This window comes from Haliaeetus leucocephalus, unplaced genomic scaffold (assembly GCF_000737465.1).
Source record: "Haliaeetus leucocephalus isolate CR32 unplaced genomic scaffold, Haliaeetus_leucocephalus-4.0 Scaffold190, whole genome shotgun sequence".
Taxonomy (NCBI): domain Eukaryota; kingdom Metazoa; phylum Chordata; class Aves; order Accipitriformes; family Accipitridae; genus Haliaeetus; species Haliaeetus leucocephalus.
In genome coordinates, this window is record NW_010972626.1 from 9,229 (window position 1) to 19,899 (window position 10,671).

General features: G+C 45.5%; 1 protein-coding gene across 2 annotated transcripts in view; it reads right to left on the reverse strand.

The window, feature by feature from the left end:
• SLC45A1 (solute carrier family 45, member 1) overlaps positions 1 to 10,216 on the reverse strand; it is an 11,461-nt gene extending 1,245 nt beyond the window's left edge. The window contains exons 1-9 of one of the 2 annotated variants that reach the window (XM_010565337.1): positions 9,085 to 10,216; positions 8,745 to 8,846; positions 8,491 to 8,666; positions 6,695 to 7,107; positions 5,572 to 5,664; positions 4,877 to 5,101; positions 3,073 to 3,812; positions 1,737 to 1,890; positions 414 to 590 (exon numbers count right to left, since the gene is read on the reverse strand). In XM_010565337.1, the coding sequence (XP_010563639.1) occupies positions 414 to 590; positions 1,737 to 1,890; positions 3,073 to 3,812; positions 4,877 to 5,101; positions 5,572 to 5,664; positions 6,695 to 7,094 (1,789 nt within the window). In that variant the 5' untranslated portion in view covers positions 7,095 to 7,107; positions 8,491 to 8,666; positions 8,745 to 8,846; positions 9,085 to 10,216. Of the gene's footprint in view, positions 1 to 413; positions 591 to 1,736; positions 1,891 to 3,072; positions 3,813 to 4,876; positions 5,102 to 5,571; positions 5,665 to 6,694; positions 7,108 to 8,490; positions 8,667 to 8,744 lie in introns of both variants that reach the window. The other variant, XM_010565336.1, reaches the window with a different exon arrangement.
• Positions 10,217 to 10,671: the final 455 nt, after the last annotated feature.

Consider the following 10,671-nt stretch of genomic DNA (forward strand, 5'->3'; position numbering starts at 1 on the left):
GGGGGGTGGCAGGGGGAGGGCGGACGCATGACACACACAAGGTGCTGGTGTGGTGCATGATACCGGGGCGTTCTGCTGGGGGCACACAGGCACTAAGGGCTGCTGCGCCAGAACTGTGCCTACGGTGGCTGCGTGTATTTCTGGATTCAACGTACATTGAAAATGCCACTTGTGAAAGGAACTATATACTAACAGAGATGTGTTTTCACCAGACTGCTGACCTCATCTGCTGTCAGTGCAGGCCAAGCTAACTAGCAGAGATAATACGGTAAAAAAGAACACTCTGCTTCAGCACTCCTGCCATGTGGTAGGCTACGTGCAACATAAAGGGTGGACTACTTGTTGCAGAAACACCGCTTAAAGAACGGGTGCATCTTTCTCACAGCAGTGGTTAAGATGGCTGTACTAAGTACCTGAATAGAAAGCAGCACTGAATGCATAGATGCACATTCCCCAGCAGCCCATGGTGACCCCAGCGTTGTACTTCTGATACTCATCTGAGTTGTGAGGTGCTTTTGGATTCCCTTGAAACACTACTTCTCCCATGAAGTCGGTATAGAAGAGTAACATCCCCTCAAACGAAAGCCATCCTGAAAGAAGCCAGAAGTAGCCCATTAGGATTGCAGAGTATCTGTTTCCCCTTGTCAGCTTAGGGGATGGTATTAGCTATATTGCAAATTGCAACTGAAGACAGGTTGTGCAACATCAGTATTACATAATGTTCAGCCACATTTATCTGAGACTGCTGTTCCCTGTGCATTATGCTACCATGTTTGTCAAAGACATTCAGGATTTTAAAGACCAAGAGTTATCCTTTGAATGCCTAAGTGGAATCCTAGAGGCTGACTGCAGGCCACAGAATACTGGTTTAGCAAGACAGAAAAATAGATTACAGCAGTCTGAGCTGCCTTCAGGTTTTGACAGGACACAATGCTCAGTTTCACAGAGTGTCTCATGACATCGTCATTTCAGGTTGCTGTTGTCCTCCCACACAGAACTGGAAGGAGTGCTTCTTATGTCATGGTTGCAGTCTCTAGAGCGCCTCCAACACAGTTAAAAACTCCTACTCACAAACCAACGTCAGGGCCACTGATGCAGGCAATCTCTTAATTCCTTTCACAGCCAATGAGTATTAACTACCTGTCACCTTCTGACCAATTTTGTGTAAACTGGATTGCTTGCAAGCCCTTCCTAACCATCAGTCAAGCACTGGTAAGCGTAAAGGTAACAGTGCAGTGGTTACGGGCACTCCTGCAGCGTCGCGTTCCGCGCCTGTTCTGGGACCCCCTATAAACATGCTGTCAAAGGGAGGAAAGTGGACGCCGGTCTCAGGTGTGAGCAGGGAAATACAACTAATCTCGTCTTTCTGCTCAGTAATGCCAGTTTCAGAGCACTAAAAAAAATATAAAAAGAAGGTCAATAGTTTCAAGTTCTCGGTTCAGTGGAGTTTGTCATTCTGTTGTAAATATTCCATTTAACAGAGGCGATGATTTAGGCCATTGTTATTCCCTCTCAAGGAATGTAGGCTTTACTGTTTTGTTGGGTTTTGGTTTTTTTTCCCTTTCTCAGTGTTCTAAGAAACTAAATACCAGAAAGTACCTTATTGGTGAGTGTACATGGAACAAATCATGTCCCTCTAGTTAGCAGCTATTGCAGCAATAGATAAAATATTTAAAAACATTCACCCGAGGTAGACTTTACTTTACGCTGAAAGCAAGATGGCACTTTCTGAATACCTAGGAAGTGGTTGATGCAGAGGTTACGAAGAGCCTTGGGCATCTGGCAGATGGTCGAACAAAGAAGTTTCACGGAGAGTGGTTGCTCAGAGGTGTCACCTGATCCATTCAGCTCGCTCTCATACTTAACACCATTCAGCAAGATATTAGCAACCTGCACCATAAGAACTCCCAGGTCAGCAAAGACAGTAAGAAAAACCTAAACATTCTTTGAGCAAACCTATGCAGTATTACACGCCTATCTGACCACCTGAAAGTTAAACTCTGCTGCTGCAGTATGTTAACTTGGAGATAAAGAACAGTGTATTTAGCTAAGCTGTAAATTCAGCCTTTGAACAAGTGTTAAATGGCACCACTGCGCTGCAGCTTTCAGTATACTTCAAACAGTACTCTTCACTTTCCTAGGGTATTTGGCAACCACATCCAGATGCTAGCATAGGGAAGGCATAAATTCCACTGCTTTTAATAGGAGCTGTACCCACATTCACGTGGATTTGGTTCGTGAAGTTTTAGAGACACAGAGGAAGAAGAGGCCAGTTTAAATTGAAACACATTCTCACTGCCTGCTAACCTTGATGCTCAATCTCTATGTGCACAGCATGTAAAATTCTGGCCCTGATGAAGTCTCCTCTCACAAACTGGGTCAAAGTACAGCAACAGCAACAAACAAACAAAACAAAACAAAGCAAACAAACAAAAAAACCCCACCACTACCACCACCCCACAAAAAAAAACAAACCAAAAAACAACAGGACAGTTTACCTCATCCCGGATCATAAAAAAATGGGCCAGCATACAGAGGTCTCAGACATTCCAAGTTATCATCAACAGTGGGAGGTGAGATCAGAGTCTTATCCCTGGGTAAGGGAAACCTCACCTCCCTGATGGAACCAGATGTAATGACTGCCATAAGGAGAAGCTCATGGGAGAATCCTATCCCTGGCCCTATCTTGCGGGTATTTCTGTGGAAAGGGAAGATACAGGCTCAATAAAAATGTGTTTTTTTTCTGCTCTCACGTGGTAGGCCCCTGGGTGGTAAAGCGAGGCTAAAAATACTGACCTAACTTTCACACGTGGCCCGCTGAGAGCGGAACGCTCCCATTTCTGCCATCTTTAACAAAGACAGTTGACAGACTGCCAGTCATAATTCACATCCTACCCACTATTTTACCAATAAAGTCATAGCAGGTATGCTGTTCCCATAATGACTTTTATGAGCAAACTATCATGAGCATTCTTTAATAATGAATTTGTGCACCACACATTTAAAAATATATGAAGAGATTAAATGAATGCTCAGGTTTACATGGTCATATCATTGATGTTCTGCCCTTACCTGTTGGCTGAAGGTTACATTTCTTCTTCTGCTATTTTCTGGACAGTGTCCTGTTACGATATCTGGAATGGCCAAGGTCTGAGGTCTTTTCAGGATCCCCGACGACCGTGGCTTTGTCGCATCCAGTGAGCCCACTCTTAGCACCTCGCCATCAGGCCCCGGCGTTATGCTGCTCTCCCCTTGCTCCAGAACTCCATTTTCTCCTTGGTAACAGCCATCAGGCACCCGAGGAAAACTGACACTGACAGGCTGCCTGGGCAAGCTAGCTGGAAGTGCTAAGTAGCTGTTGTGCCCGCCTGTAAAACAGTCTATAAGCACGCTGTCAATATTTGAAGTCCCAAATGATGATGCAAACTCATTAATTCCCGTCAAGGAATTATCTCTGCTGACAAAACTGCCATATTTGGGTGTAAGTGGGCTGAGGGGGGAAACTGGACTCGTAAAACTTGCATATAAGTGAGCTGAGTTATGAGAAGCAAAGTTTTCATTTACACCCTCCTCAAAGAAGAAAGGTGGAGAAGGAGGGAGAGGAAGACTTGGACTCTTCATCACCTTTTTCTTCCTGCTAAAGGACCTTAAGGGTCTTTCTGGAATGCTAATTAGAGTCAGCACAGTAGTGACAGTCAGTATAACTGAGGTGAAGACATAGATGACGCGAAGTTGCCCTCCCACGGCTTTTCCAAAACTGGTTTTATCCCAGTGTATTCCTCCAACAACATAACCAAAGCCACCTCCAAGACCTGGTGGAAAAACAGAGCTGAGATTATCTTCCCTAGCCAATCCTGGAAGCCAGTAACAGCACAGCACCATTTGTCTAATGATTTGTGAGTAGAATCCAACGTGTTACTTCTGTTCTACTACTCAACCCCTCTTCAATTCAAATGCAGTAATAAACAGTTATCCGCGCCACAAGGACAGTCTGGATGTACAAACACAGTACAGAAAGAGGGAGAAGGTCAGTGCTGTAAAAGTGATGATACAAAAAATTAAAAATGGTAGTTCTTTCTCTGCCAAGAACAAACCACTTTACCTTCAGCTATTTCAGTCCGTAAAAGAGAAGTGTCCACCAGCCTCGTGGCAAGGCTCTGCAATCAGTCAGCTAAGACTGTCTTCCTGAAAGTAAGTGAAAATCCATTTTCCTCACTCAGTTAGAGGGACACAGATATAACTGCGTCCAAGACAGACTGAATCACTTCGGAAGCGTAGCAAGCTCATTACTCAGCAAAACATTGACAGTGTACAAAACTGCCACTGCATTACTACCAAATGAACACAGAAGTTCTGAGGGCACCGGATACCTCTCTCACTCCATTCACGTGGTGAAAGCCTTACAAGACTGTCCTTTCTTTCTTATGAACGCATTCAAGACTGTGAAAGAGTCTCCTGATGGAGAGGAAAACTAGACTAGGGCAGTACAGCAATTGAAGATGACAGCAATGAGGGATCATAGCGCCCAGTATGCACTTTCCCCTCCAGCAGAGTGACCAAAAAAAGGCATTTTCCACACCTGCAGGAAGCCAAACCTCCTCCCTCAAGGGATAATTTTGTTTCCATAGGTGTTATAAGTGATGTAAGGGACCTTCAGATGGAACAACCCTGGACTGCATCTTGTTTGACTTTTGGTAGTTACAAAAGCCTTTTACGGAAAGCAGAAGTTTGTTTTCAAAGTTAATTAGTGCTACTCTCCAGCTATTTGGTTATTATGCTTATACAGAAAAACACCAGTGATTTACACTTGGCTTTCTCACAGCAGGGCTTGTTTACTTAGGGTTCACGTCACCCAGGAAGCACCAAGAAAGCATACCTGCTAACAAAGCGTGGATGTTGAGGCCCCTGTCTTGATCCACTGGACTGCATACATCCATCATGTAGGCATGACTGGGATTGTCTGCTGAATCTGCACTGAAGTCCATGAGGACAACACCACAGACCGTAAGAATGATTCCCCATTTGTGGTTATTCGCAGTGTCAGACAAGGCAGTCCCTATATCTTTGCCATTTAGCATAAGCGAGAGCCCAAGCAACGCTCCTGGGAATAAAACCAAATCAAAATCAATCAATCGACTGCTTGTAAGCAACAAAACCTGCATCACTCCATGATCCAAAAGCACTGTACTAACTGCACAGCCTTGCAGCAAGCACTATTGCTCTTGTTCAGACCACCACAGTCTGGGGAATGAACGTGGCTTACAGGATATACATAATCCCTTTCCACTGTTCAAGCTTACTAATGTCTGGAGTTGTTTTGTTGACCAAAGAAAAACATTCTTGACCCTCAAAATACCATCTCTTCAGACTCTGGCAAGAGAAGCTTTTACGCGTGGATCTCCGGCTGCCAAAGCATCACCTCGGCGCCACTCACCACCTTCTTCAGACCCACAATACCCAACACTTCTGAGGCATTTTGTTCAGCCTAGTGCCACAGGGGATATCACAGAAGAGAGATGTGCAGTGTTTCTACTTTACAAGTGTTATCCCCATAGTTTCTAAAAGACACACCTACTGCTAAGACCAGAATGAAAGGTCTTCTCCTCCCGAATCTTGATGTGCATCTGTCACTCCAGGCCCCCAGCAAAGGCTGCAGCAAAAACCCTAGAAAAAAGGAATCACCAATAAGTAGCATTTTTCAAGCCTGTTTCACAGGGGAGTAGCTTAAAAGGCAGCTAAAGGCAGGACACCATAGCATAGTGATATCCCCAGTTGGTACTAGTCACCCAGGTGCACACACAGTGTACTGCCTGGCATTTCCCAGGTCGGGGACTGAATAACGTAATGTGCCGCTTGCTCACTGTCATGGCGGTTCACTCTGCATCATTAATACTGCAGAATTTGACATCAGGTGGAGAGTAAAAGTACAACAGTTATATGCTCTAAAGGACTCTGTTCCTTACAAGCTATTTCATTTACCTCATCTTAGATGGGAGATCCCCTGCAAAATTAGCTTGGAAGATAGCAGGAAGCAAGCATGCAAGTTGGAAAGGTGCCTGTATTATCCTGGCCCAGCCTGTGAGTAGGGGCCTATCTACTCTCTTCTGAAGCACATCCCACGAGTACAAGAACAGGCAGAACAAAAGTTTCCAAGTGGTAATAGCCCATCCTATGGTTCTTCCCATAGCAATGGATATGCCCCCAGCCCTGCCTCCGTGCTAAGGCAAGTAATCCAATGCCCACGACAGTAGTGGCTGACAGTCTTTCATCACTGGAACACCTCGTTTGTTTCAGAAAGTTAAACAGGAGAAGGCAATCCCACTCTGCTTTTTTCACACACCCTTGGGAACTGTCTCTGTATGCTTTTTTTCATAGGGCCATAAATGGATACACGGATCCTCTTTTGCTAGTTTTTATATATAGGAACAGAATAACCAAAGCTTACCCTTGCACAAGATGTAAGAGGTTGAGAAGCTGTTAAAAGAACAGACCTTTTGATCACACCAGGCCCATTTCAGGCAAAACATAGCAAGAGTTATTCTCCATTCAGTTGTCTAAAATTATGGCTAGGGCTTCTTAACCTCGAGAGCACACAGAATGTAATTATGAACAGCTAAGGTAGAGAAAATAAAAACATATAAATCCCGTGTAGTGGAAGAAACAAGAGGGAAGAAATAGCGTAAAGAACAGTTACCTAATATAGGGCTGATGAACCACACCATTCCATACAGTTGGTCTGGAAGCCCCATCTGAAGCAGCACAGGGGTAACATAGGCTGTTTCCATGGCATAGCTGAACTCAAGCCCAAAGAGAATGCACCCATTAAACAGGAGTTCTAGGAAAGACCTCTGAGGCTGGAGATCCCCAAAGTCAATCAAATCAATAGGACATGGAGTATTTGGTGGTGGCGGCGGTGAAGGGCGGATGTGTTTTCTCCTTTTTGGGTGTCTCTTGAAGTTGTTAGCCCTGTGACTTATGTGCCGTGTGACCGATCCAGAATAGCCTGGAACTTGTGACCTCCAGATTTCCTGAGAAGCCACACTTGGCAAGAGTGCAGCATCGCTGACAGGGGTTGTTGCAGATGGTGGAATCATCACGGGTAGGCGTCTGGAAGAAAAATATCTCAGAATAAAATGGTTGAGTAAGAAAAATTTTTGCTTAATTTCACTTACTGAAGTCCGAGCCATTTCTCAACATTTCACATACTGAGTGCAGCCTTTGTATTAGTTATAACCTTTTCTCTCCATCTCTTGACACGAGGCATATACATCTTATGGGCACGTCTCCTCTATCTTTGCACAAATGAGACACCAGAGATGCTATCTTGCTTACCTAGGCATTGCCTACCATCATTGGGGATTAAGATTGTGTCATGGTTTCACCCCAGCCAGCAACTAAGCACCACGCAGCCGCTCACTCACTCCCCCCACCCAGCGGGATGGGGGAGAGAATCAGAGGGAAAAAGGTAGAACTTGTGCATTGAGATAAGAACAGTTTAATAGAACAGAAAGGAAGAAAATAATAATAATAACAACAATAATAAAATGACAATAATAATGAAAGGATTGGAATATACAAAACAAGTGATGCACAATGCAATTGCTCACCACTCACCGACCGATGCCCAGTTAGTTCCCGAACAGCGATTCCCCTCAGGCCAACTCCCCCCAGCTTATATACTGGGCATGATGTCACATGGTATGGAATACCCCTTTGGCCAATTTGGGTCAGCTGTCCTGGCTGTGTCCCCTCCCAACTTCTTGTGCCCCTCCAGCCTTCTCGCTGGCTGGGCACGAGAAGCTGAGAAACGTTTGATTTAGTATAAACACTACTTAGTACCAACTGAAAACATCAGTGTGTTATCCACATTCTTCTCATACTGAATCCAAGACATAACACTATATCAGCTACTAGAAAGAAAATTAACTCTATCCCAGCTAAAACCAGAACAGATTGAAATATTTAAAACAATTAGCAGTCAGACATGTCACACTTCCCAGGAGTTCCCATAACAGCAATGGTTTTGCATTTATCTGCAATTCACTTGAGCTAAATTAAGATGAATCGAGACCTCAGTCTAAGTTTACAATAAAGCAAAGCTGTGGCTTGGCTACAGATCCAGGCCCCTGCTGCAATGTGAAATCACCTTTCAGTACTGATCCTACCATTCCTGCTGCCTGTGCTGAGGCCAAGACTTAATGCAAAACTTTTTTCGCAATGACTGAGTTTGGTTTTCTTCCTATTTATATACCTGAACTCAGCAGAGATGCTCTGTTGCAAGGACAGGGTCTGATTCTCTGCTTCTTGCTGGTTCTACTTCTGTAAGACTTTACTGGAGCACCCAGAGAAACTGTTTTTGAAGTTCAGACTTCAAGCTGAACACTTGGATGAGGTCAGCTGATAAGAAACACACTTGGAACCAGAAGCTGATATCATTTTTCAGTGCAGGAATTGAAGTTTCAAACTAATTCTTGAGAAGAAGATACATACCCCACAAGCCACTCTCAGCACTGCTACTCCTCTCTCAGAGATGAATGCCATTAAAGGGCTGAACAGCCTCCTTGGGTCTCATCAGAATCACTCCTGCAGCCAAAGCACGCATACTGTGGTAGGTAAAATAGCCAAATGGGTTCCAAAATAGCATCTCAGGATAGATGTCGACAGATCTGCTGAATTAATGAACCACATGCGATTTCTTGCCTCTTGTTGCCAGAAATGGAAACACCTCGTAAGTGAAGTCTGACCTTTTCTTTATGCTTTCTTGCCCATGGACCAAAGGCTGCTGCTGCACAAGGATGGCTCCACATCACCCCACACCTCTTCAGGAAAACCCCCACAGCTGCACACTAGTAAGCAAAAGAAATATCTTACTTTTTTGTTCACAGTTGCCTGAGGAAAAGACTCCTACCTGTTCTGCTCCTTTGGCTGTAAAGAACTCCCACAAATCTCCCATATTCTGCTACTTTCTCTGGCACATTTCACGCACCAGTCTTTCTTCCTGTAGCTTTTAGTCTACACAGCGCCATTCTTCCCTGCATATCCCCAACCATTATCAAAAGCAGAACTCCGCAAACCCACGTTTACCATCACATTGACGCAATGGTTGTTAAGCATGGTGGGATGATGCCCTAGACAGAACGATCCTCAGCTTCACGCAAGCATCCAGAGACATTGCACAAAGCAAAATTGAACACCAAGCACCTCACAGAAGACTGCAGTTGGCGTAACTTGACTGTATTTGAGGCCTGAGGGAGAGGAGGAAGGGTGGGAAAGAACAGACATCTACTGAGGCACTGCTAACATTGTACCCCGGGTTTCCTCAAGATTGCTCCTCTTCAGACCAAGATACATACCATGTTAAGAGAGAAGAACAAGCAATTCATAATTGTAACTACACGCCTTGACAACCCCCATCTCACAAGGCACCAAGAGCAAGCTGCATTTTCTTGGGAAAGCTCATTAGACACAATGTCATCTAGATAGACCAACAGAAGGAGAAGCGTATGGAGACTTTGTGAAGATGCCCGCACCGGTGTTCCCCTTGATGCTGTTTTAACAAATTACTGAAAACTTCTTACGACCCACGTCTTCATAAGGAAAGTCCTTACTTTGCAGGAGTACCTTTATCAACCTTCAGATCAAAGTAATGCCCTAAAGATGACAATTTCTTAAAAATTAGGAGACAGATACCAGAAAAAAAATATAATGAAAACCCAGTCAGATTCTCGATGGATGCTCTAATGACCCTTTCACAGAGATGTGACAATACAGCTGTGCTAGCACTCCCCTTCACCACTGATACACCTTGCCATTTGCACCCAGGGTGTTGATCTCACTCTATTAATCTATTAGTTTAATTTCATCCTAGGTCCTCCTTCATCTTCCTGCTCTGTAATGCACCTTGCAAAGAGATCGTATGGGGAGTTACAAGTAGCAACATTTTAGCGACAGAAGAAAAGAACCCCTCTACATGGCTCAAAAGTACAGGTGGCGATCTGCAACCACTTGGAATTAAAGGCCGTTATTGACAGCATGTCACTGGTCCAGCAGAAAGTCTGCGTGGAACTGTGAGCTGAGCCCATACTCCCCATCACCCACTTTCCTCAACTTACAAATCGTTCACCAGAGGACATCTTCAAAAGACTGAAGCCTGTCCTCAGGTGAATCTACCCTACGATTGCAAGAGCTTCAAAGCCAGGAACCTCTCCTTCAGCGTGCAAAAGCTTTCACTGTCAGTAGTCATTTGTGATTTCTGGCACTCGACATTTGTCATACCAACAACTGCGCATCTCAAACTGCAGGGCCCTGGCGATGCCGCCTCCGCCGCCTGCAATCCGCACAGTCAAACCCGCGCCCGCAGCCAACACGCGTGGCGGGCAGGGACCGGCCGTCACCGTTCCTCCGGGGCACCTCTGCGCCGAAAATGAGCTTTTTCCTTCTTCGCCAGAACCCGGTCCCGGTTTCGCTGCGGCGGGTACCGAGGGCTCCGAACGAACCACAGACATCAGCGTCGCAGGGAAAGGCCGACCCCGAGCCGGCGCTAGGGCCGCGGCCTCCCGAACGCCCCTGTCAGCCGAGAACGAGCCGCGCCGCCTGCGCTGCGCAACCGCCCCGGGCCCGGGCCCACCGTCCGCCCCGAACGGGAGGCGCGCCCGGAGCCGCCAGCGCGCA